The sequence below is a fragment of the Grammomys surdaster genome, unplaced genomic scaffold (genome assembly GCF_004785775.1).
Source record: "Grammomys surdaster isolate TR1022 unplaced genomic scaffold, NIH_TR_1.0 138, whole genome shotgun sequence".
NCBI lineage: Eukaryota > Metazoa > Chordata > Mammalia > Rodentia > Muridae > Grammomys > Grammomys surdaster.
Genome location: NW_021604596.1, coordinates 9586784 through 9613841, shown reverse-complemented (window position 1 = coordinate 9613841; position 27058 = coordinate 9586784). Strand labels below are relative to the sequence as shown.

The window sequence follows — 27058 nt, the reverse complement described above, 5'->3', positions numbered from 1 at the left end:
AGAGAGAGAGAGAGAGAGAGAGAGAGAGAGAGAGAGAGAGAGAGAGACTGTTCCTGGCTCATTTCTGCCCGGGGCAGTTTATGAAAACTAGAATGTCTCTTTCCCAACATAGGTTATAGAAGCTCTGAGCCTCTCCCACTTTTCCCTTGGAGCTCCCCATAGAGAAGTTCTCTGGTAAGACCTTCTCATTCCGGATAAGTCCTTCCCCACAGCCCATAGACAGGTAGTACAAGAGACAAGAAAGGTCTAGACTGAGGACCTTGCTGGGTTTCCACACACAATCTGTTAGCAATCCTGCCTATGCAAAGAAGTACCCATTAAGAAGGCATCATGCCTGCACACGCAGAAGAGAGCACTGCGCCTTGCTCTACTCCCCTCTCTGTCTGTCCCGTCACCTGAATCCTTTTTAATACCTTTATGACAACCCAGTAAAGGAGAGAGATGGAGAGGAGGAGAGGAGAGGGTAGCAGGTACGAGAGAAGAGAACACAAGAGAAAGGGAGGGAATGAGGGGACACGGAAGGGTAGTGATATCCCCTGTGGCCAGCAGGGGTCACCACCCAATAGCCAGAAAACAAATAAGCTGTGTGCAAGGACTCATCATAGAAATAAAAGTGAATTTTTCCTTCCTCTCCCATCAAATAACACGAGCATCTGTGCCTGCGCCCAGCCGCTTTCTCTGCACAAGTCACCACCTCTGACACTTTTATCATCATGCCTCAGCTTTTCCCTTCAATCTACAATCATGCTTCCTCAATTCAACAATTTAAAAAACTGAAGCTCCTCTTCCCAACTCCCACCCAATTGATGCCTTACTGCATGCCTTCACTCCTGTTTCTTTCAGTTCTCAACCTGTAGATTTAGTCCAAATAATTGTGATTCCCCCAGTTGTTCTTTAACTGAGGTACTTGCTGGCCTTCCTGGTTTTGCTATTTATTTGTTACAACTGGATCATAACATTTCTGTAAATAAATATTGTGCATACATGGTTTTCCAGTAGAAAAAAAGATTTGCAAATGCTACTGATCCAGAGCCAACATGACATAAATGATCGACCACAATAGTAATGGTTTCAGGAATTGCTGAAGCTCTTTTAATTCCATGTATAGCTTTGTCGATTTCTGTAAACAGAAATTTTGTAAGAAAAGAAAGAGAGAGAAGAAGGGAGGGAGAGAAGGAGAGAGGGAGGGAGGGAGGGAACCTCCTGGGAGACACCTGGGAGCCCTGTGGAGACACTCAGATAATGAACTTTACCTCAGGCCTAACTCTAGAATTCTGCCATGTCTAAAGGAGTAAGAAAAACAGTGGAGTCCGTTTGGAATGGAATAGAAGATCATGGAAGGAATTCAGGGCCAGAAGCTTCCTTTTGCTCTCAGACCTCCAAATGCAGCCTCTGGTTCTCCTTTGCTATGTTCATCACAAATTGAAAATATTCCTGACCTCTTATGTTCTAAACACTTCTGTAAAATACATTTTTAAAACAAATCCCCTTTTAAAGTTCATTTTAGGGGCTGAAAAGAAAACATGGTCTGTGAACTACTTCTTGTCTTTCAAGGATGAAGACAGGAGTTGGATCCTCAGAGCCCATGTGAAGACAGCCAGGCAGGAAGAGAGACAGTGGCCTGTGTCACCACATTGTCTGGAAAGTTCTCCTTCACCCTCCTAGCACTCTGGGAGTGTGTGAGACATCGTTTTCTTCTCCCTTGTTCTCTTGCCCTTGAAACTAGCCCGAAGTTTTCCACTTGCTGTGAGCCCACAACTACTGATGGTCCAGCCTATCCAGGCTAATGAACTAGCAGGCTGGTGAATTAGAGCCTGGTATAGGATAGGCTCTGTCACTCTCACCATACCATGGGCTTGAGTCCTCTACAAAGTGAGCATGTGCCTCTCCTGGGTCTACCAGCCTCTGCTTCTCCTGCAAAATGATAGCAATAGCGTGCTGCTCTGAAGGCTGTGTGAGGATAGGGGATTGAATTGGCATTAACATGTTTGAAACATGTAAATACAACAGATGTAAGTTTTTGCCATAAATATCCCTCTCTCTGTCCTTTCTCTGGAATAACACACCTTATAGATAGTGAATGTAGTATATCTATGGCAAACTCCTGCCCTACAGAAGCAGGGCACATGTGTTTATGTGTGCATACACACATGTGCATTTAAAAATGAATGTTCATATTTTTGTGTGTGCATGTGTATGGAAGCCAGAGGACAACCTTGGGCATCATTCCTTAAGTGCTGTAATATGGGATTTATTTGTTTTGTGACAGGGTCTCTAACTAGCCTGGGACTTACAAAGTAGACTAGGCTGGCTGGCCCACAAGCCGCAGATATCCCCTGCTTGCCACAGATCAATACTGAGATTACACTCATGTACCACTAAGTTCAGTTTTTATCTGCATGCTGAGAGTCAAATTCAAGCCCTCATTCATATATGGCGAGTGCTTTCCTAACAAAGCTGTCATCTCCAGATGCTGGTTTTGGTCCCCACACAAAGCCTGCCTTGTGACAAGCCATGTTGGCACACACTGTCAGGCATTAGTGGTGGATTAGAAACAGAGGTCTTACAGGTGTGCAGTTTGTTCCCAAGATCATCAACAAATATGCTTAAAATGTTTCCCCGATTAACTAGTACAACTACCTCATTACACACAGACAGAAATTGGAAGCCTGTAACCCCCTGCACCAGTCACCTCACCCTGTCAGTTTGCAAGAGTAGCAACCCATCCTCTTGTTTTGTTGAATGGCTCCCCTACTCCTAGGTTCCAAATCACGTTTTAACATTGCAGAACTGTGGGAGTGTGGTTAACTATGTTGCTTCACACTGCTGAAGCAGCAGTTGCTCAAGATGCAGCTTTATAAAGGTCCAGATAAGAGCAGTGATTGGCAGGGGATGCTGCAAGCTTCAGGGCACTTGCCAGAGGGGCAGAGCAAGGCAGGAGAGGTTGTTTTGGAAGATAAGATCATGCTTCAACTGAAGACACTCCCATTTCTCCTCTTCCTCCACATACAGCTTGCCAAGGCCATTCCAGTGCCTCCTGAACACCTGGAAGAGAAAAATATAAAAACTGCTGAGGTAAGTGAGCTGTCAATCACAGGGAATTTGCTGAGAGTTACAGAATTCAGAGGGTGGCTCCCCCTTCTTAGCATAGAAGGCCAGAAAGAGATTCTCTGCATGGCTTTGCTGAGGCTCACCATCACCTTCTGGGACTTGGAAAACTCCCAAGTGGGCAAGGCCTGTCTCTGGAAAATGTAGACTGGAAAACAGCTGGGTGCTTTCAAGCCCAAGGACTACTACTGTTAGGCCAGCTGAAGCTGGGCACTTTTAGAGAGAGTACTTTTTTCATAAAATGAACTGAGTATCTTACCTAATGTTTTTCTCGTCCACTAAACCTGTAACCCAGTTGTTCCATGCTATGTAGGTCAGTGCTAGACTGATAGAATGCTTGCTGGTATTCTAACACTAAAAAATGGTGGGAGCTGTAGGGAGGTCCAATTTTGACCTGCCAACTGCTTCCTGTATGGAAATTTTCTGCAGCCAAAAAGACTATCATACATAGAAGATAGAATAGAAATGGAGGTTATAATTAATTAAAATTAACACATTGTATAATCAGATTTCCCAGAACTGTTTATTAAATTTTGAAAGCATTATAAAGGCAAAGCTAATAGCATCTCTCTTGTTTTATAGTATAAGAAAGGCTAGAATTTTTTATGCAAGAGAATGTGATCACCAATTTCTTATTCATAATTTTCTCAGTATTAAAATTTCCAGAAAGCATCATTCTTGCTCTTTTTCTCATCGTCATTTTTGTGACTGGCACACAAGCACCTAAGTTCATACCGAAGGCGGGCTGGGCTTACTCTGCAGACCCCGCTCCTCTAAGAATCACAGTGACTGTGAGGGAAAGCTTGGTTTTTCCATGTTAAAGACAAAGGACAGTGGTGGGATTTTCCCAAACCTGTCACATCCCAAAGTGTAAGCTCTGCTCTCTGTCACCTCCAAAGAACCAGGTAGTCACGTATGATGCACAGTATGTACACATAGGCTACTTAGGACAAGGTAAACAGACCTTACTATTGATCGTCACGTCAACACTTGTGAATAAGTGTGGCTTCCAAGAGCTTATCTAGGTGAATGAAATGCTGCAGTTGCCCCAAACAGCTTTTAAATGACCAGTTCTCATTTGAGAGCCATTGCAGAAAGCCAAGACCTGAACTGTCAATTTCCCTTTGGTTCCAGCGGGAAAGTCCCCATTTTTACAACTAACACCTCAATGGATGTAAAAGCAATAATAACCAAAAGTCAGTACTAATTTAAAAAAAAATAAGCCATGCTGCTGACTGTATTGTAGCAGCTTGTGTATGATTTGGATTCATTCCTCCCCAGTTGTAAGACTTTTGTTTTTTATTCAAAAATTTGTTAGAGCTCACTGAATGAAGAGAATGTTCTGTGGGCATTGTTCTTTCAAAGTCTATCTACAAATTATTTTAATTAAATGCATTTCTTCTCTTGCGTGTGGAAGGGTATTGCATGGTTCAGTGATGGTCAGAACACAACTTGTAAGAGTCAGCTCTCTCCTTCTTCCATGAGGGTGGTGAGGATCAATCTTAGCTTCTCAGGCTTGACCCACTCACCCATCATGCTGTCCAAACCCACAATTTCTGTTATTGTCCCTTGTCTGTAGGGTCCTGTTTTACAGTCTGTGATAACTAAGAAAGAATTGCAAAATGTCCAGAGCAATTTCACATCAAGGACTCTGGTGTGTTTGTTTTGATCAGAATTACCTACGAAAATTCTACCACTTACCAAGCAATCAATTCCGCTCCTCGAGGAATGCCATGATATTTGCAGAGAAGCTTAAGGAAATGCAGCGCTTCTTTGGCTTGCCTGAGACAGGGAAGCCAGATGCAGCTACAGTGGAGATGATGAAAAAGCCTCGCTGTGGAGTGCCCGACTCTGGTGATTTCTCGTTAACCCCGGGAAGCCCCAAGTGGACACACACTAATCTGACCTACAGGTGACATTCCTAGAGTCTGAAGATTCATCCACCCAGCTAGTGACTGACAGTCTGTGAGACCTCAGACATGGTTGCAGAACTTGGAAGCCACTAGAGATGAACAAACATTCTGCCCTTACAGAGTGTGAATGAGTAGTGTGAGCTGGAAGTTAGCTTGAGGCTGAGAAAGCAGAGAGCCCTGGGTTCTTTCAACCCTCAAGCTTACCATGTTGTTTCTCTTCAGCAATCTAAAAAGACTATAGAGTCATGAGACTGTCTCTTCTAGTCACTCACCTTTAAGTCCAAAAGAGGCTAAACTAATGCTGAAGAGAATCTAGCCTTCTTCTCTATATCTTGGTAGCAGCAGTAATAGTATTCAGTTTCTGTGTGGTATAATGTTTAACCTTCCAACTAACTACTTCCAGTGTATTTCATTTCCTCAGCCACCTATGAGGGAGATCATACTGTTTCATCATCTTATGAATAGGGACACTGAGGCTTAAAGACAAGTAGCTACTTGTCCAGACTCCAGTCTGTCTTTAGCCCTGAGATGTGCACCCCTCCTGATGCTCTGTCCAAGTGGTAGCCCATTGCATAAGTGATGTATTCCATAATGGAGTGACTGTGTAGTTCGAAGGGGTTGCTAATAATAGCAAACCATTCTTGCTCCTTCTCATCTTCAAAGGATTATAAACCATACACCACAGCTATCAAGGGCTGTAGTGAAAACAGCAATCGAGAGAGCTTTTCAAGTCTGGAGTGTGCCATCACCCCTGACCTTCACCGAGATTTTACAGGGAGAAGCAGACATCAACATTGCTTTTGTCTCAAGAGGTAGGCTCAATTTTTCTTTCTCTAGCTAACCTGAGATATTAGCCAAAGGCTTAACCGCAAACCATCTCACTTCAGACCATGGTGACAATTCTCCATTTGATGGACCCAATGGAATCCTTGCCCATGCTTTTCAGCCAGGCCAGGGTATTGGAGGAGATGCTCATTTTGATTCAGAAGAAACATGGACTCAAGATTTCAACAGTAAGTGGGTCATTGTTAGATTCACAAGAAGCTTCTAAATTCATCTTTCCCACCTTAGAGTCTAGATGTGTATTCACAAATATGCAGCCACTCAGATTACTGTAGAATTCAAATCAATCATTTATACATTTTGCTACTTAAAGATAAATCACCTTAAAGGGTTGTTGTTGTTGTTGTTTTCTAAATGTTGACCTTATTTCCCACTGCAGTGCCTAAATTCATGTGCACTACTGTCATAGGATAATGAAAGGAAGTAACTGGTGAAGTAAAGAAACCTACCTTCTTAGCTGTTTAAGGGACTGGAAAGACCAGGACTAAAGTTCTTTTTAATTCATCTTCACATGGCAGAAGGATGAGGGAAACCAAAATAAATGACCTCAAAATTCCTTGGCTTTCTCACTGCAGTATCAATCCAGACCATTCACCTCCCAAAATTTTTTCACTCAAGATTCTAACACATGATTTCTGAGAGAAGCATTTAAGTTTTATCAGGCAGGGAGCTGAACATTGAAAACTACACCTGCCTCTTTCCTGGGTCCTGGTTGTTCAAACAAGGCAGGGCTGAGGAAGGCTGCACTCATTTAGTTACACATATTCTTTGGCAACTTGCACTCTCAATGGCCAAGCTGAGTGGTTGAGACAGATGCTACTTAGCTCCCAAAACATGAAGTTTTCTGACCCTGATCCTTTAGGCCCTCCACCTCTGAGTTTAACGTTTGACAAGGCCTGTTCTTCACATCATTTGCAAAAGTTGAAGTACTAGGGTTCATTTGAAAAGGTAGACTGTTCAAAGAGCAACCATGTTCTTGCTTCTAGCGGCCTAACTTCCATGGGCCTCCTTCTCAGCAATGTGTGTCTATGCAACCAGACACCCTTGAAGGAGCCTCCTGACAAGAAGGACTGGGCTGTCTGAGGAGAGAAGAGGAGGTGAGGGCAGGGTATTCAGATCCTGTGCTTAGTCAGCCTTGCGTCTGAGCTGCTGCACTGAGAGTCAGGCTCTTCCCTGTCTCTTCCATGGAGACTCTGCCAATGAGCCAGAGGGCCAGTCAGGATGTGTGAGCACAAGAGACACGGGATTCTTCCATCCTGAGATCTATAGCTACACCACCATTTCACCAACCTGCCACATTCATAAAATGAGGGAGTTGGAATAAAGACAGATTTTATTAGTCTCTGAGATTTGATAAGGAGCTTGTGTCTCCTACCTTGCTGCCTCCTAATTGCTGTTCTTCAGGTCCCTGAAGAGAAAAAGAAAAAGATGAATATATGAATGTTTCCTTTCTGGGCAGTTCTGGCCTCAAGGTCACATCCTTTGAGATCATAGAGATCATATTGTTACCACCTGTGGAGCCAGTTAGATGACTCACCATCTGTTCTTGCATTTCAGATTACAACCTATTTCTCGTGGCTGCTCATGAATTTGGACATTCCTTGGGACTCTCTCACTCCACTGATCCTGGTGCTTTGATGTACCCAAACTATGCTTACAGTGACCCCAGCACCTATTCACTACCTCAAGATGATATCAATGGCATTCAGACAATCTATGGTAAGGTCATGTAGACAACACAGTAGAACATAATAAGACTTGAGAATTGGCCTCATTAAGTTCAGCATGCAAGCATCTCTCTTTCGGAGTCGCTGGGTTTTATCCACAAAGGAAGCTCAACTCTTTAAGTTGCCAGATTTTATATATATATATATATATATAGTGTTGGCAAAAGAGGGTCTGAGTCTCTAATGAGATTTTGCTACATCTTGGTTTTTAGTTATTAGATGCTTATTCCTGCCCTCAAGTTTAGAGGACAACCCTGTGGGCATGTATCTGTAATATTAACATTCAGGAGTCTGAAGTAGGAGAACCAGGAATCTGAAAGAAGCTTGAACTATATGGTGAGACTTGGTCTCAAGAAAGAAGGGGAAAAAGAAAGAGAGATGGAGAGAAGAAAAGGAGTAAGGAAGGAAGGGAAGGAAGAAGAAGGGAGGGAGAATGAGGGAGGGAAAAGAGGAAGTGAAGGGAAAGAGGGAGGGAGGAATGGAGGAAGGAGGAGGGAGGGAGGGAGAGAGAGCTCTTCAGTTTTGGAGAGAGAAAGAAAGAGAGAGAGAGAGGGAGGGAGGGAAGGAGGGAGGGAGGGAGGGAGAGAGAGAGAGAGGAGGGGGAAGAAGGAAAGGAAGGAGGCAAGGAGGGACTGAGTGACAGAGGGAGAAAGGAGAGGAGAAAAGCAGGAAGACTTGAGGAAATGCATTGAGGTACTTCCTAGCCATTATCTCCAAATGGTGGATAAAGTTCCCTCCTCCATTTCTATGCTTTCCAATTTTGTATATTCTGAGAAGATACAATTATCCCTTTTCATAGAGCAATTCTCCTTTCAGAATAATCCATGAAAGAATTCTTCACATAGATCCTTATGCGGACACGTGTAAGGCCTGTCAAGAATGTTAGCTGAAGTAAAATTTGTGGTAGAGGAAGGTGGAGAACGACAGGAAGATCCACCTCCTCCCTTTGCCCTCCTGCTACCTGAAAGTATGGACAGAGACACTACGGGGAGGCAGAGGTTTCTCCTCTTGGGGTGGGATTGCCCTATAAATCAAGAGTAAGGGATAACATGTCAGGAAATCTTCTCATCACAGTAGAATCTCTAAGAATAAGGAACCTCACTCTATGCTCAACTCTCAATATATACCAGTAAACTTTGCTGGCCAGTGTTTCCAGTTCTCTTGATGCTCCAGCATTTCTAAATGACAAGTACAATCCTTAGTTCCATGACAGGAAAATGCATAAAGATGTAAATTACTGTGTATTTATTTATTTTCTCAGTCTGTGTCCAGACTAGTCTCAAAGCTACAATACTCCTGTCTCAATATCCACAGTGCTGGGATTTCAAAGCCTAATGTTGCCATGTCCAGCCAAAATGTCAATTTTTATAGGAAAGAAACTGAGTTAGATTTTTGCTATATGGTAAAAGACTTATAAGAGATCTACCATTGCATTTGGATGTTGGTGAGGAATAAGGAAGTGGATTCTCGATGACAAAAAGGCAGAAAGAGGAAACAGGATGGAGAAGGGTGGCTTAGAAGTTAAAGGAAGCGTTAGATTCAAATGAGTTCCCACCTTAAGTAGAAGCCATCAGTACTCTGGTGAACAGGCCAAGCCTTTAAAGGAATCAATATATACAGAGTCTGTTGTGCCTTGTGAAGTTTTCTGTGTCTAGTGATTCTTTCTTCATGAAAGGACCCTCTGTCTTCCTATGTATTTGAAGCACATCAAAAGCATCATGGCACTTCTACTTATTAAATTATTTCATTTCCCAGGACCTTCAGACAACCCCATTCAACCTACTGGGCCCAGCACACCCACAGCCTGTGACCCCCACCTGAGATTTGATGCTGCCACCACACTCCGTGGGGAGATTTACTTCTTTAAAGACAAGTATAAAATTGTGCTGTCCTTCCTTTGTACATGTCTGTTCGTTGGAACTTAAAACTGGCTTCTAATGAAACATGCCACTCAGCTTTCCTTTTGACCTGACACACAGGCATCTCCTTGGAATTCTTAAGTATTTTCTGGATGTTATGAAACATCCAGAGGGTGGGGGAACTGAAGTGTCGAACATCCACAAGCGTCTCTATTGTCGTTAGAGTCTTTCAGCTTGGACATGTTTATTAATTGCTGAAAGATTCTAACCATGTTAGATTTGTCAGGGTAAGAAGAGGGCATGATGCCAACCTGGTTCTAAAACCTGTCAAGGGCTCACCAGATGGACACCACTACCACGAATTAGGTATACATGAATCATGCATGTTACACATTAATATACTACAGAAACCATACAAGGGGCATTTCTAGCCAAGAATCACAGAAAGTAACAGCGATGACTCTCTCTCTTTCTGTCCCTGTCCCTGTCCTTCTCCATCTCCCCACTCCCCTCTGTCTGTCTGTCTCTGTATGTGTGTCCTTGTGTTTCTTTAGGTACTTCTGGAGACGACATCCTCAGCTGAGAACAGTTGACCTCAATTTCATATCTCTGTTCTGGCCTTTCCTACCCAATGGCCTTCAGGCTGCTTATGAAGATTTTGATAGAGACCTAGTTTTCCTATTTAAAGGTAACATCCTACTGTCTCCTCCTCCTTTTGTTCTTGCCAAAGGGAGGGGCAGGACTTCTCTTTGTCTCACAGTACTTTCAGAAAGGACAAACCAGGAAGAGCATGCTGCTAGCCAGACTTGGGCCCCACCATGGTCACCAACAACTGAGTGAATTTGCACAGGCTGGACCTTCATTTAGGCCTTAATACTGTCCTCAATAAATACAACTTTATGAGACAATCTTCAGTATTTCTCTGCCTTCATCCTAGATGTGCTCTTCTGAGATACCTCAAGGCTGTGAATTAGTTTCTGAATTAGAAGTCACATCAGGAAAGACCTCTAGTTTGGAGACCATGAACATCAGCCTGGAGAGTTCGGTGGTTTTTTGGAGGTTCAGGAAGGAACTATTAGGACTACCACTGCACTCAAAGCTCCACTGTGACACCATTGTCTTTCTCAGATTATCTGTTCCATTTTCCTTACTGTGGGATGACAAAGTGCTGAATATTATATTGTAGAAAGAAAGATTAAGAATTCTCTCTGAATTGTTGGCAGGCAGAAAGTACTGGGCTCTGAATGGCTATGACCTGCAGCGAAGTTACCCCAGAGATATATCCAGCTATGGATTCCCAAGGAGTGTCCAAGCCATTGATGCAGCTGTCTCCTATAGCGGGAAGACATACTTCTTCGTAAACAACCAATGTTGGAGGTGCTATGGATGAGTTTTTTCCATTAAAATTGAAATATGTGTTTCTCTGCTTTATGTACAAAACGTCAACATAGACATCTGAAGACTTAAATCTATATGATCTTTTGACAGCTTAGTGAGGATGTAGTCTTTATCATAGGGTGATGTTGCCACCAGTGTTAAATTTTTCATTTTTATCACATAAGATGCCTACACAAATGTGCTGAGCTGTTTTACACCCTCATAATGCTCTAGGGTGGGATAAAGGGAAAGAAGTAAGTTGATTCTTACTATGAGTTGAGTTCTGCTATTCCCAAACGAATGTGTTCCACATCATTTACAGAATTTGGTGCACAAGAGGAACTTATTAAAAAATGAAAGCAAGAGAGGAATTATCTGTAGGGAGGAAGAGGACAAGTGGGTGGGACTAAAGGAGACATGAATATAAACAATGCATCTGTGGGAAAGTGTTGTAATGAAGCCCATAATTTACATACTAAGAAAAAATATTAATAAATACATTTATTTTCATTATATACACATGTACACACATATACATAGTTATGCTTATTTTACCAGTTAAGTAAGCTATTTAGAAAATATAGGCTCTAGTTTTGGGAAATAACCCCTTCATCAGCAATCAGAATGCTGTTTTTGAATCAATGGCATGTCTCTGTTTTCTAAATAAAATAGCCTTAGGTAGAGACGTAAAGCATTCCTAATCTCAGGAAACGGGACACAGTGAAGACTTAGTATGAACATGTGTAAGAGAGTACTTTATGACTTATACAAATTAAAAGAAAGCTGTCATAGTGTATATTGTGTTTAAATCATGTGATATTTTGTTCTCGCTAGCTATGACAATCAGAGAGGATCCATGGACCAAGGCTATCCCAAAAGCATAGCAAGCATGTTCCCAGGAGTAAACTGTAAAGTGGATGCAGTTTTCCTGCAAGATTGTAAGTGGGGGGAAAGTTAACAAAATTGTTTAAAATTTTAAAATATTTTAAAATTTGCTTTTCTATATCCCATTTGGTTTATTTGGTGAGAACTGAAATCTAAAACCTAACTTGGATATGTGTCTGTTTCTTACAGCCTTCCTCCTCTTCTTCAGTGGACCACAATATTTTGCATTCGATCTTGTCAGCCACAGAGTTGCTAGAGTTGCAAGAAGCAATGTATGGCTTAACTGTTTACTGAGTTGAGCAAAGTCAAATGTCCTCACAGCCACCCTATGAATACAAAAGGAAGCTTAGTGTGTGTATTCATCCCTCATGTCCTGCACAGACTTTCTTCAGTTGTAACTAACACTGCAGCCCTCCTGGAAGAACAGTGTTTGTCACCTTCCGTTCCTGCACATTCCATCCCTGGGTCATGATCGCAACACAAAGAGGGCAAGCTACTTGGCACCTTAAGCTTCACTATTTCATTATCTGCTCTTCTGCCTTCTAAATCTCCTGTCCATGACTTGCTTACCTAGCTTCAAATGTTCCTAAATCTCTTCAAACAGAATCTAGGATTGTATTTTCATTATGTATGAGGATTATAAACACATAGAGATTAGCCCCTCACCTGTATGGAAAGTGTGCTGTTATTTCTTCCCTTGGAAAAAATAAGAAAAATATGTATTGTGGGTTGAATCATGCCCTTCTGGATGCCAGGGGAAAAAAATACTTTGAAAACTTAACCCCAGTGTTTATCCGGAACCAGAGTCTTTGAAGCTGTAATGAATTATGTGTAAATGACAAGACAGCTTTAAACAGGATTAGGATGAGCCCTAAGCCCATATGTTTGTTCTTATAAAAAGGAGCTAGGGATGGGGATGTCACTCAGAGATAAAGCATTTGACTAACATGTTTTATTCTGAGGAGATTTGAAGAGAATCAGCAGAAGCATAGGCACACTGTAGAAGAGACCAAGCAAAGAGAACCAGAGACTAGAGTGCTGCATCTATAACGCTATTTGTCAATAATTTCCCAGCCAGAGACAAGTAGGAAGGGGTTAAAAGGGGGGACCATTCCTTCCACAAGCAAATTCCAGAACTGAGACACTTGCTGATGTGGGTTTTCTGGCTTTTGTGAAAAAATAAAGTTGTTATTCTACTCTACCTAATATGTAATGTATCCTTTGTTAGAGAAGCAATAGAACACCAACACAGTACAGCCCTTAAGACCACTGGGTGGTGTGGCTACGAAGGAAAGTACTTAACTAGCATGTGTGAGGTCCTGGGTTCATTCCTGGTAGTGGGATTTAAAAAAAAAAAACACAACAGTAACAACAACAAAAACTCTGCCACCACCCAGTTCATTAAGATGCATTGGGACCTCTCCCCAGGTACTTATACTGCAGAGGGCTGCCTTGTTTGGCCTAGTGGGAGAAAATGAGCCTAATCCTGTAGAGACTTGATGTCCCAGGGTCAGGAGAGATACCTGGGAATGCTCTAAGAGGAGAAGGGAAGGGAGATAGGGAGGAGGCAACAGCTGAGATGTAAATAAATAAAATAATTAATAATTTAAAAACAAACAAACAAACAAAAAGAGAAACCAACACAATGCCAAATCAAAGGCCTGCTAGGGACCATGAGGCACTTCCCTGCATAGTAACAGGAGAGGCCGCCTCCTCGCTGCCCTCCCTGATCTCTCCTTTGAGATGTCAAACCAGTAACTGCAGAAAACACTTGAGGTACCTCAGTATCAGTCATAATCAACTTCAAATGCCATAGTCCTAAAACTTCCTGGTATGACAGTTCTAAAGAGATAAATGCAAGATACTTCTGTGAGATGCTCATGTGAGTTTGCTGATCCAAATCCAAAATCTTTACCATACTTCAAAGTAACGGGCATTTTTCTAGCTATCACATTTATGTGAGCACAGAGATACAAGAAGCTAAGCTTAGATTTCAAACATCAAGATTTCTCTGCACTTATTTTGAGTTCATTCGAAAGGAAGCCCTGTGTAAAGACCCTGATGCAATTATTTTGAGAGGGCGGCATGATTCCAGGTGCACTCTATACAGGGAGAAGGAAAGGGACTGAGAGCACTTACAGTTCCGCATATGTCACCAAGGCTTCTGCTGTGGGGATCTGGCCTGTGCTTCCACTACTGAGAGCCCCACAGGACACTTTATACTGGAGGTGGGTAAATTCTTCACCATATCTCAGGCCCTAATGGGAGAGAATTACTTCTGGGGTGTTTAATTCCTAAACTTCTAAGCTATAACTCAGTGCCATTCCAAGCACAGAAACATCATAGTTTCTCACAAGAAGACAAGTTGCACAAATCAGAGGTGTGCTGAGGAAAGTGGTTCAGGGCGTCAGAGATGTCTTCTACAGATTTGTATCTAGGAGGTGGCATATAGGAACCTGGGGGTGTCTGCTCTGGAGAAACTTGGCTGTCTGGAAAAAGCAGGTCTACAGATGCTGACCCTTCAGAAGCTTCCACATGGCTTCCCCGACATTTTCTGCTTCTTTTGCAATCCAATTTCAGTGTTATCATTGGTCACAACCAAGACTTTACAGCCTTCCTACAGACAGGGGTGCCATGTACCCAATTCTCACCCAAAATTTGTAAGCTAACTGTTGGGTGGGGTTCCTCAAAGGATATTAAGAGCTGTATTTCTCTTCCTTCCTTGTTTCTGTTGCCTGCAATGTAGGTGCAATGGCCATCTCTTGAGAAGCCACACAGCCGCTGATGATGTGAGGCCATTCATTCTAGAAGACACAGACCAAACCTCAGCTGCTCTTACATAACCAAAACATCAGTTTTAGTTCTATTAACTATCTGCTATTGTTCATTTTCCTGTTGTGTTCAATTAAATCTCATCACAACCCAAGGAAGCCTGGGAAACACCCTGCCTCCTGTAAGGAAGGTCTCCAACTCCCCAGACCACCCTTGAGTATTAACAGATTCTAGATACCATTCTTTCCGAGAAGTTCCAAGCAGATTGCACAACATAAAGTCACCAAACATTTGAAAGTTGACAATGTGATAAACAGAGACCAAACAAGAAAGACTGAGAAACCAGAGACAATTCTGACAGGGAAAAAAAAAACAAACAAATAAATATTTTTTTAGAAAGAATGTTTAATGTCATCACATAAAAAAGACATTACAAAAAACATTCAAATATAATACTATAATAAATAATAATAGCAAACAATTACTCAGATTTAACTAGCCAGTACTCCTAACAAAGATACAGAGGCTCAGAGGTGGCTCAGTGGGCAGAACTCATATAGAAGCCAGGCTCGGTAACACAATACTTAACTTAAACTAATACCTGATTCCACTGTCTCTTCCCATCACACTAACAAGATATGCTAGTGTTTCCTGCCAAAGAAAAGTATTTCAAAACTCATAACAACTTATATGTTGAAAAGTTTTGAGAAGAGGAGACTAACTTGGGAGCCTTGCGATTGTAAGCACTCGAAAGTGAGAGATATGCCAGATAAACAATCACCGACTCTGATTGCAAAATTCAAGTTTATCTAAGGGGAAAAAGAAGTCATGAGACACTTCATGGCAAGTGTGCTTTGCTGTTATTAATTAAGTGATTACTTAATGCCACGTCTCACTGTCAACTTTCTAAATGCCCTGTAAACAAGAACAAGCTTTAACTGAAGAGACGGGAATGAAGCGCCTTCTGCCTCTGATAGTTAATTTTATAACACTTTCCTCTGCTTTGCCTCCAGACAGAAAGGACAAAAATGAGGAGAACAATCAACTGGCCCAGGTAGGATCTCAATGCATGCTAAAAGCAACAAGCAATAAAATGTGCCTTTTATAGCTTCTCTCAGGACTTTAAAGACAGCACATTCCTGCAGAGTTCCAGAGTTTCTCAGAAGAATGAGATCTTTTCCATGTGTCTAAGTCTAAGGTTAAATTGCATGAGTTTGCAAAATAGATAAGCATCTCTGATGTCTCCGAGAATTTCAGGAGCATACCAAGATGAAAGGAACAGTAAGAATATGTAGACCGTGTCTGTACTTAAAAAGCCAAGTGGCTGCCCTTAGTTGTTGTATGGGTGTGTGGTTGGTCACTCATAAACCAACTGGTCCCTAGCATCAAAGAACAGATGGGGGGCGCCTTCCTCTGCCCTTGGCATCTTGCCTTTCTCATCCCCTTGCAACACTTTACTTCCTTCTTATCCTTCCTGCTGCCAAAGAAGCCTTCAGGCCACTTTGTTTCATTTGAGGATAACACTTGCACTCCTGAACCCTGTGTCCTTTTTGTCTTTCCTGACAGGCATATCTCAACCAGTTCTACTCTCTTGAAATAGAAGGGAGTCATCTTGTCCAAAACAAGAACAGGAGTCTCTTAGATGGAAAACTTCGGGAAATGCAGGCATTTTTTGGATTAACAGTGACCGGAAAACTGGATTCAGACACTCTTGAGATCATGAAGGTGCCCAGGTGTGGGGTTCCAGACGTGGGGCAGTATGGCTACACACTCCCTGGGTGGAGAAAATACAACCTTACATACAGGTAATGTTTCTACCAGCTTACATGAACTAACCCAAATAATTAATCTCCAAGAGGCAACCAAAATGATGGCATACCTAACTGGCACATCCACAGTGCATGGCACTTTGTGGGTTCCATAGATCTCACCCCCATGTTAGACCTGTGCTGTGGGCAGTATTACAGCTGCCACCCTAACCACAGAGAAACTCAATCGAAACCTGTGGCCTGTAGCTAGTGCTGCAGAGGACACCGGCTCCAGCAGATAGCTTCCAATCTCTAGGTTCTCTTCTCCCATGTGAGCTCAGGACAGGAAGCACTGCCATCTGCTCCAATGCTCTGGAGACATAATGAGGTGTGCAAAAAAATAGGAAGGATGTGAGTGTGGGGGAGGAGGAGTGTGTGTGTGTGTGTGTGTGTGTGTGTGTGTGTGTGTGTGTGTGCATGCGTGCGTGCATCTGAGTATGCATGCATGTGGGGGGGGGCGGTGCTTGAGGTGTGTGTGGGGTGTGTGTGTGTGTGTGTGTGTGTGTGTGTGTGTTTTAGAGCTATCAAATCTCAGACCTTAGGCGGGTCCCAGTATCACAATGTACACTCGGCTATTTAAGGTTAAGGAGCTACAAGAGATTTAATGAAAAAGTAAAAAAGAAAGTTAGCTAAGGGGTTAAGGAAATGACTAATCAGCTAAGAACTGTACACTCTTGCAAGTCAAGTTTGATTCCCAGTACTCACATGACAGCTTGCAACCATGTGACACTCCAGTTCAACGGGATTGCATTCCCTCTTCTGACTTCTGCAGGTCCCTACACACATGTAGTACACATACAAACCCTCAGGGACATACACAACCTAGGTGTGAACCTAGGTGAAAACTAGCTAGGCATAAACCTGAGAGTGAGCCAACAAACAGTGTTCTTCCATCGTGTTTTGGGTTCCTGCCTAAGCCCCTCAGTAATGAATTGTGACCTGGAAGTATAAACCAAACAAACCCTTTCCTCCTCTAAGTTGCATTCTGCCAAAGTGTTTTATTGCAGCACGAGAAAGGAAACTCCGAGTTGGGTTATAAAACTGTCTCATTTAAATAAAGCTAGAATACAGTGCAATGCTACAAGTTACTACAGCCCGTGACTAGTAAACTACCATATCCACAGTTCCTGTAATGTTGCCAATTTTTCAGAATAATGAACTACACTCCCGATATGACTCCAGCTGATGTGGATGAGGCTATTCAGAAAGCTCTACAAGTTTGGAGCAAGGTCACTCCACTGATGTTCACCAGGATATCCAAGGGGGTTGCAGATATAATGATAGCATTCAGGACAAGAGGTAAGGCTTGCATTGGGGGGAGTGACTTCTAAGATCACAGAGAGCTGACCTCTCTCTCCATCAATTGTCTTTCAGTCCATGGCTGGTGTCCTCGTCACTTTGATGGTCCTCTGGGTGTCCTCGGCCATGCTTTTCCTCCTGGTCTGGGTCTAGGTGGTGACACACACTTTGACGAAGATGAAACATGGACAGCCAGGGATGGGGAAGGTAAAGGCTAATTTTCACTGTAAGAAAATTGCATTGATCTAAAAAAAATATCATCTGCCTTCCACATTCAAATTCCCTAGTTTCTTACATAATGTTCTATATTCTTGGATCACACTAGCAGGGTGACTAACAACCATTAACAGTGACTGTGCACTGGTAGTCTTCACATGAAGCTCTCACATGTTAGTAGTCCTGGTCTGAGAACAGTGTTTGTCATTTGCCTATGTACTCGTTAACACGGTACCTGTCTGTCCACTGTGTACACAAAGCTATGTAAGACATGTTATATGCGTCCCAAAGGTATGCTCAAAAGTTCCAGCCTTGCAGCCTCTGTAATCCTGTGTGATGCTTTAACCCCCACACTCAGCACAAGGCTGTCCACTGAATCAATGGCTGTAGTCATCTGTAACGTGAAGATTGAAAGAAGACTTAAGAGGGCTGGTGGTTTTTAGCCTGGGGTTAAGGAATAGTTTGTGGGTTTGTGGTTCATAAAGATCAATTTGAAAGCATAGACTTTCCCTACTAACCACCTCCCCTCATCTGCAAATTATTAGACCCTAGTTCCTATTGATCTTGTCCTTTAAGGTAACTAAGTCGATATTATTTCTCTGATGGGCCTGAGCAGCACTAACATGTTTTGTTTGGGTTTATATCTGGATAAATATTTTGCTTGCATGTATGCCTGCATAAGACATGTATTCTTGATGACTTCAGAGGCCAGAAGAGGACATCAGATCCCCTGGAATAAGAGTTTGTGAGTCCTGGGAACTTAACTCATATCCTTTGGAACAATAGATGTTCCTTAAATGCTAACCAATCTCTCCAGCTTCAGTATACTGTTACTTTTTAAACAAAATATCCAAACTTCACTACAATAATGCTGTGTGTATTAAGCAAAGGAGAAGGCTCAGTAACCTTCTGCCTTTCACTATCCTTTGTCCCTATCACTAACTCAACAATTTGGGCTGGAGATCTGGCCTCCATGGTCCCAGGATAGTACAGGTCACAGCCTTCCTGATCCCAGGGAAGTATATAGGTCATGGCCTCCAAGATCCCAGGGAAGTAAAGGTCATGGCCTTCCTGATCCCAGGGAAGTAAAGGTCATGGTCTTCCTGATGGGCAGCACACATGGCTACAGATCATTTCTGACTCCATTTCTACTTGGGTCAGTTTTAGTGTCTGCAGACACGTCCCGATTGCTCTATCCACAGGAAGCACTTTTTCTCCCAAGTGCTACTGAAACAGATGAAGAGGTCAGTGCTGGCTGAGCTTCGGGCAGTAGTGGAAATCCAGGATGAGCTGTGGCCAGTGTCACATGAGTTAGCATTACAGACATGGGTGAAGGAGGAACATTGCACTCAGAAAACTGAGAGGTGGGGTGAACTCTTCTATGTGTATCTTCTACTGCAGAATGACCACTATTTCCTTGGTTTCCATTTTGATCAAAAGCCAGTGTATATGTGCTAAGTCAATTGTATAAATAGCCTAAGCACTTGCCAAACTCGGGATTGGCAAGCTCTCTTCCACAGGCTTCACTTTCATATCCAGAAGCAGAAATGGAAGATTTCTCCATCTAACTGTCCTTAGCTAATTAATGTTAATTGCTACTCCGTGCATTGCTTCAAGACCTCTACTGAAGACAATGTGTGAGATGAATTCTTAAAGAGGCCAGAGTTGGAATCCAAGTCTATCAAGGCTGTTTCCCAAGGAATACAATCAATATAGCCTTCAACTAAGTTCTGCACAGGCCAACAGTTCAAAGAGTTGTCATCTGTTACTGTAGCTCTCTGTCCACTGTACTATATCGCTTTGGAGTGGACGAGAGCTGTAGAGAGCACACCCTGACTGAGCAGTAGAAAAGAATCCACTGGGCTGGAGATGAAGTTCAGTAGAAAGAGTTTTTCCTGGTGTGCATAAGCTCTGAGTTCAATCCCCAGGATGGAATAAACTGAGTGTGGTCGTCCAACCCTGTAATCCTACCACATGGGAGGTTGAGACTGAAGGACTGGGAGACAAAGATCACCCTCAGCTATGCAGTGGGTTTGAGGCCAACCAAAGATACATTAGATGCTGTCTCAAAAGAAAAAAAAATAAAAGGAAAGGAAGTCTAACGACTGGTATAGGAAGAACTTAGTTCAGATAAGAACTGAAGGTGTTTTGAAGTGGCCATCTCAGGGCATATGAGAGAAGTCACAAGACTGAGAAGAAAGACCAGAGGGCTGTGCAAAGGTATGCATGGCTAAAAAAAAAGGTAAAAACTAGATTGTTTAGGGCTAGGGAAAGAAGCTAGGGTTTTATTGTCCAGTTGGTGGAGGACCACAGAAGAACATAAGGGTGATCATATCCAGCCAAGAATCTCTTAAACTGGTGACTCCATTTCTTAAGATAATACAACCCATTTCTTTTGTTTGTCTGTGTGTTTTGTTTCTAAGACAGAATCTCACCATGTAAACTTGGCTGGCCTGGAACACATGTGTAGACCAAGCTGGCCTTGAATTCAAAGAGCTCTGTCTGCCTCTGCCTCCTTGATCCTAGAAATAAAAGTATGTGCTTCCATGCCAGCTGAATAAGACTACTCATTTCTGAGGAAGTGGTCTCAAGCCATCTGTCTCCTGGGCTACATTTCTTCATCAACTCACAGCCATGTTTTCTGCTTTTATCAAGGTTTCAACTTGTTTCTCGTGGCTGCTCATGAATTTGGTCACTCTCTGGGGCTCTCCCACTCCAATGATCAAACAGCCTTAATGTTCCCCAATTACATCTCCCTGGATCCTAGCAAATACCCACTTTCTCAGGATGATATTGATGGAATCCAGTCCATCTATGGTGAGTGACATTGTGGAGCTGCATGCACGGTAACTAACCAAAAAGCTTTGCAGAGAGGAAATTGAGAGGGTTGCTTCCTGAAATATTACTCTGAAGCAAACATGTGCTTAGGTAAGACTCTGGTGAGGACACAGTTCCTGTACCTTCTGAATAGTCTTTCTTTTCTTACTGAAGGAAGACCACCTAAGGTACCCACCAAGCCAAATGGAAACCCTGAACCCCACGCCTGCGACCCCAACTTGACTTTTGATGCTATCACTACCTTCCGCAGGGAAGTCATATTCTTTAAAGGCAGGTAAACCTATTCCCTTGACACTCCAACTTCTTTTTTTTTTTCTTCTTCCATGTTCTTTTTTTAATTTTTTTTATTGGATATTTTATTTACATTTCATATGTTGTCCCCTTACCCCATCCCCCACCCACCTGGGAACTCCCTATCCCCTTACCCCTCCTCCTTCTTCTCTGTGGATGTAACCCCTACCTACCCCCCCACTCCCACTTTCCCACCCTCAAATTCCCATCCCCTGGGGCATCCAGGCTTCATGAGGTCAAGGATCTCCTCTCCCACCTATGCCCAGCAGGGCCCTCCTCTCTTACATATTCAGCTGAAGCCCTGGATCCCTCCCTAAGTGCTCCCAGGCTGGTGGTTTAGACCCTGGGAGCTGTGGTTGGTTGGTATTGTTGCTCTCCTCATGGTGCCACAAACCCTTTCAGCTCCTTCAGTCCTCACTCTAACTCCTCCATTGAGAACCCCATGATCAGTTCAATGGCTAGTTGTGAGCATCTGCCTCTGAATATGTCAGACTCTTGAAGGCCTCTGAGGAGACATCCATATCAGGCTCTTATCAGCATGCACTTCCTGACTTCCACATCAGCATCTACCTTTGGTGACTGCACATGGGATGGATACTCATGTGGAAAGGTTTTCAAATGGCCCCTCCTTCAGTTTCTGTCCCTCACTTTGTCTCCATATTTGCTCCCTTGAGTATTTTGTTGCTCCTTCTAAGAAGAACTGAATCACCCCCACTTGGTCTTCCTTCTTTATGAGCTTCATGTGGCCTGTGAGTTGCATCTTGGGCATTTCAAGGTTCTGGGCTAATATCCGATAATCAGTGAGTGAATACCATGTGTGTTCTTTTGTGATTGGCTTACCTCACTCAGGATGATGATTTCTAGTTGCATCCATTTACCTAGGAACCTCTCGAATTCATTGTTTTTAATAGCTGAGTAATACTCCATTGTGTAAATATACCACATTTTTTGAATCCATTCCTCAGTTGAAGGACATCTGGGTTCTTTCCAACTCCTGGCTATTATAAATAAGGCTGCTATGAACATAGTTGAGCATATGTCCTTGTTATATGTTCGAGCATCTTCTGGGTATATGAACACCAATGGCAAATGCTCTAAGATCAAGAATTGACAAATGGGACTTCATAAAATTGCAGTTTCTGTAAGGCAAAGGACACTGTCAATAGGACAAAACGACAACCAACAAATTGGGAAAAGACCTTTACCAATCCTACATCTGATAGGAGGCTAATATCCAATATATACAAAGAACTCAAGAAATTAGACTCCAGACAACCAAATAACCCTATTAAAAAATGGGGTATAGAGCTTAACAAAGAATTTTCAACGGAAGAAACTCGAATGGCCGAGAAGCACCTAAAGAAATGTTCAGTGTCCTTAGTCATCAGGGAAATGCAAATCAAAACAACCCTGAGATTCCATCTTACACCAGTCAGAATGGCTAAGATTAAAAACTCAGGTGATAGTAGATGCTGGCGAGGGTGTGGAGAAAGAGGAACACTCCTCCATTGTTGGTGGGACTGCAAGATGGTGCAACCACTTTGGAAATCAGTGTGGCGGTTCCTCAGAAAATTGGACATAGCATTACCTGAGGATCCAGCTATACCACTCCTAGACACTCCAACTTCTTATGAAGATTTTTCTTTTCAAAGGAACTCAGGGTAAGCAGGAGGTCCTGGTCTCTGTGAGAACATGTGCCGTTCACATTTTACAACGCACATGCTATTTAAATATTTTACTAGATGTACACATCACTTAATTGTTTGGTAAATTAGTTTTAAATATTTAAAGCAAATATAGCTGGATGGTGGTATGTGCTTTTATTCCCTGCACTTGGGATGCAAAGACAAGCAGATCTCTGAGTTTCAAGACAGCCTGGTCTACAGAGCAAGTTCCAAGACAGCCAGGATTACACAGAGAAATTTTGTCTCAAAAATAAAACAAAAACAAAAACAAAAAAAAAACTTAAAGCAGATTTAAATTAACAGAAAGTCTACTTTCAATGACTTCTTGGTCAAATGAACACTAATCCCAAGAGTGTATTAAAGTCAATTTATAGCAGACTTCAGGATCCTATTGTTAAACTTCGAGGAATTTTTCACATCAGTTTACATTTGCTTGAAACTATTCATGTTGAAATTATTTATACCCTGGAAATCTGCATATACTAAAATTCAGGTCTTCTACCCACCTAGAAAGCCAGCTGCTGAGCATGTATCAGTACATCATCAGCAAGAGACTCTTCCTCAAGAAACAAAGTAGAGAACAATCAAAGAAAACCCCCAAGGTCAGCCTGCAACCTCCACACATAAGTACACACACGCATTCACATGTGTACCCCACATATGAATATGCAGGCACACATGCATGCATACCACATACCACAAACATAAGACTGAAGCATGCTGATGGACACAGACGCCAGGATACCATCTATGAAGTGTTTTGTGTTTAATGCAGGCACTTATGGAGGATCTACTCTGATATTGCTGGTGCTGAGTTTGAGTTTATTGATTCCTTCTGGCCATCTCTGCCAGCTGATCTTCAAGCTGCCTATGAAAGTCCCAGAGATGAGGTCCTTGTTTTTAAAGGTAAATTTGCTGGTCATGGCTCCTCTTGCTCCTCTTTTCTAAAAGGACAATGGGTATTTCTGTAAAATACAATCTTAATCATGAGTTTTGTGATAGGGTTTCTTCCCTAATTTAAGTTCCCCTCATAAATGACACGAGATAGGTTTCTCTCTATGGCTGTGACAATGTCTAACACCCCAAATTCACTAAAAGGAATTTTTGTGATAAAAACTATAAAAGCTGAGAGCTGGTCAACAGTCAAGAGCACTGGCTGCTCTTCCAGAGGACCTGAGTTCAATTCCCAGCATCCACATGGAGGCTGAAAATTGCTCTAGGAAATTTGATGCTCTCTTCAAGGCCTACGTGGGCACATGTATACATGGTATACAGACACACATGCAGACAAAATGGCCATTCACAAAAATAAATAGTTTCTTAAAACTATAGAAGTCCATTCTTTTTTCCAAAACAACCTTTCTCACATATATTCCCTTTTATAGGATTATTATACTTAGCAAATAAAAAGAAATAGAACAAGAAAGAAACACAATAGAGGTGTGAGATCACTGGGCTGGGAGCTGAGAGGACCCAAGCATCCCGTTATTTTCAAACTTCCCGAGTCATCTCTTCCTCCCTGTAAGATACAGAGCAGAAGACATCTAAAGATGTCCCTTTCTCTCTCTAGATGAGAATTTCTGGGTGATCAAGGGGTATTCTGTCTTGCCCAATTACCCCAAATCCATCCACACACTCGGGTTTCCAAGACGTGTGAAGAAAATTGATGCAGCCGTCTGCGATCATGATACAAGGAAAACCTTCTTTTTTGTTGGCATCTGGTGCTGGAGGTAACTCTATTGTTTAATTAGGGAGGGAGGCACCCATGGCAACATTACCGCAACATAGACAAAACAAAACAAATCTATTATCTCCCAGTGGCTTGTGTTGAAGGCAATCTCCAGTGTATGACACTTAGCAAACTAAGATGTTTGAATGAGTCCAATAATCTATGTCCAACTTAAATAAAAACAAGAAAAAATACTAACAATATTGATACCAACCAAATTGTCAATGGAAGAAGCATAGCCAGTCAGAATCTAGAAGAGGTACAAGGCAATTTAACAGTTCTTCAGGAAGAACTACTATGACAGATATACTGTGACCTTCTTTGATTATTTTGTTGGTCCTTGTCCAAAAAACTACATCTCTGCCCACTTGTGATTTTTTTCTTATTGTTTTTAGGAAATGGTAAGTAGAGACTGGAAAGGAGGCTCAATCAATAAACCATGTACCTTACAATTGTGAGAACCTAAATTAATTCCCAGAACTGTGTCAAAGTCAGGTACAGTGGCATCTGAGTGCGTGCACACACATACACACACACTACAGCACTACAACACTACAATAACATAATCTCTACCATGTTTTTATCATTGGTCCTATTAGATGTTTCTCTCTGCCAGGCTTGCTCACTTCCCACAATGCTGCTTGACTCTAAACTGGGCAGCAGAAAAATTAAGCTCACCAAACAGACATCAAGCAGAAAGAAGCCTTTGAAATCTTTGCACACAGGTATGATGAGATGACACAAGCAATGGACAGGGGATTCCCACAGAGGATAATGAAGCGCTTCCCAGGAATTCGCCTGCGTGTGGACGCTGTCTTCCAACATAGTGGTGAGTGCCAATACCTCTGCTGTGTGGGTGCTTGGGAGACTATAAGAAAGAACAGCACAAAAGGTAAACGTTTGATTTTAGTATAGTGTTACCATTCTCAAGTACATACACTGGTTGACAGACATTACCCCTGTAGACATTCCCAAACTGAGCCAAGAACTACTGAACTGACTCTGAGATGCTATTTCAAATCTATGTAGAAAGTACCAAAATTAATTTTAATCACCACTGACTTAAAATAGTTCCTAAAAGAGCCCCTACTGTGTAAAAGATAACTAAATTCACAAGATGAATGATTCCCAAACATATATAGAGACATATACATACATAGTATATATTATATGCATTCATAATATATACATATACAGTTTAAGATACATAGTTTGGAGTTTATTTATGAAAAAACTATGTACTTCAAGTATCTGAGGTAGAGGGATTATGATAAGACCCAGGAGATTTTAAAAGACTGTTTAGTAATTGGCTTTTGGTTGGTTGATTGGCTGGTTGGTTGATTGGTTGGTTGGTTGGTTGGTTGAGTAGTTGGTTGGGGTTTTGTTTAGTTTGGAGTTCTTAGCTATAATGAGCGATGAACTGAGAGCTCTTCTTGTCCTAGGCAAATGTTCTGCCACTGAGCTACATCCTCACCCCAGAACCTTAGGCAATTTAATACACAAAGTCCAGATACTAGACTTTCAAACACAGTGGCTTGGGCCATCAAATAACTTATAGTCTAAAAACAATCGTTTTGAGGACTGGTGAGATGGTTCACTGGGTAAAGGTGCCAGCAGTACATGTCAATGACCCAAATTTAATCACTGTTTCTCATGTAAAGCAAGATGGAGAAAAACCAAATCCACAAAATTGTCCTCTAACCGCCACACACACCATGGTATGGCACGCATCTGTACACACACACACACACACACACACACACACACTAATAATGATAATTTTTAAAAAACATTTGAGTGCAGCAATGATTATCTTCATGGTATCTAAACAGAACCCCTAAACATGAAGTAGATAAACCTTTTGCACATCTATAGAAATGAGGGTAGTGAGTACAAGGAAAGGCCTAGAGGGCCCTTCTTTTCCCCTTACGATGTCTTGTTGAAATCTAGCTTGAGAGCCAGGGCCTGCCTACCACAGTCAGAGACCCTTTGACACTTGTGCTTGGCTTTTTCCTAAGTGATTCCCATGGAGTGGGACAAAAGCAAACTATGGCTCTGCAATTCTACAGTATCTTTTTTTTTCTTTACAATGGTATTGATTCTATATTCATAAAATTAAGACACAGGGGAAAAGTTAGCATTATGCAAGGTAACTAACCAGTCGTCTCTGCTTCTAGGGTTCTTCTATTTCTTCCGTGGGTCAAGGCAATTTGAGTACAACATGAAGGTGAAAAATATCACCCAAGTGATGAAAACCAATACTTGGTTCATGTGTAATGAACCATTAAACTCGTCATTCAATGTCAGTATCGAAGGAAAAGCACATTCAATTGGTACAGTGATATTACATCATAAAAGTGTAAGCTTGCTCATTTTCAGTATTGTTCATGTGCTGACAAAAACATACAATTAACAATAAATGCCACAAATAAATCAAAACAAATCTTTTAATCTGAACTCTGCCTCAGAAAGACTCAAGAGTGGTAGAGATGACCCAGTGGTTAAGAGCACTGGCTGCTCTTTCAGAGGACCCAGGTGTGATTCTCAGCACTCATATGGCAGTCCATAACTCTTTGTAACTCCAGGCCCAGAGAAATCTGACGCCCTCTCTGGCCTCTGAGGGCCTCTATGCACCAAACATGGTGCACAGAAATATACATGCAAGCAAACAGCTATATATTTAAAATAAAATGAAAAAAGTAAAATAG

At 42.1% G+C, this 27058-nt stretch overlaps 2 protein-coding genes across 3 annotated transcripts; both read left to right on the top strand.

Annotated features, from left to right (window-relative positions):
- The first annotated feature begins 2925 nt into the window (after nt 1-2925).
- Nucleotides 2926-12913, top strand: Mmp8 (matrix metallopeptidase 8). The gene is made up of 10 exons (XM_028763389.1): nt 2926-3075; nt 4782-5020; nt 5685-5833; nt 5909-6034; nt 7422-7583; nt 9347-9464; nt 10005-10138; nt 10674-10827; nt 11662-11765; nt 11902-12913. The coding sequence occupies exons 1-10, from the start codon at nt 2965-2967 to the stop codon at nt 12009-12011; spliced, it is 1407 nt and encodes a 468-aa protein (XP_028619222.1). The 5' UTR covers nt 2926-2964; the 3' UTR covers nt 12012-12913.
- Nucleotides 12914-15394: 2481 nt separating this feature from the next.
- Mmp27 (matrix metallopeptidase 27) lies at nt 15395-26782 on the top strand. Of its 2 annotated transcripts, none has more exons than XM_028763397.1 (10): nt 15395-15538; nt 16051-16289; nt 17443-17591; nt 17667-17798; nt 20463-20628; nt 20803-20919; nt 23397-23527; nt 24192-24351; nt 25076-25179; nt 26528-26763. In XM_028763397.1, exons 1-10 carry the CDS (start codon nt 15395-15397, stop codon nt 26761-26763), a joined length of 1578 nt encoding a protein of 525 aa, XP_028619230.1. The 2 variants fall into 2 exon arrangements, with proteins under 2 accessions (XP_028619230.1, XP_028619231.1); XM_028763398.1 differs by having other exon boundaries at nt 15410-15538; nt 20463-20624; nt 20799-20919; nt 26528-26782.
- The last annotated feature ends 276 nt before the right edge of the window (nt 26783-27058 follow it).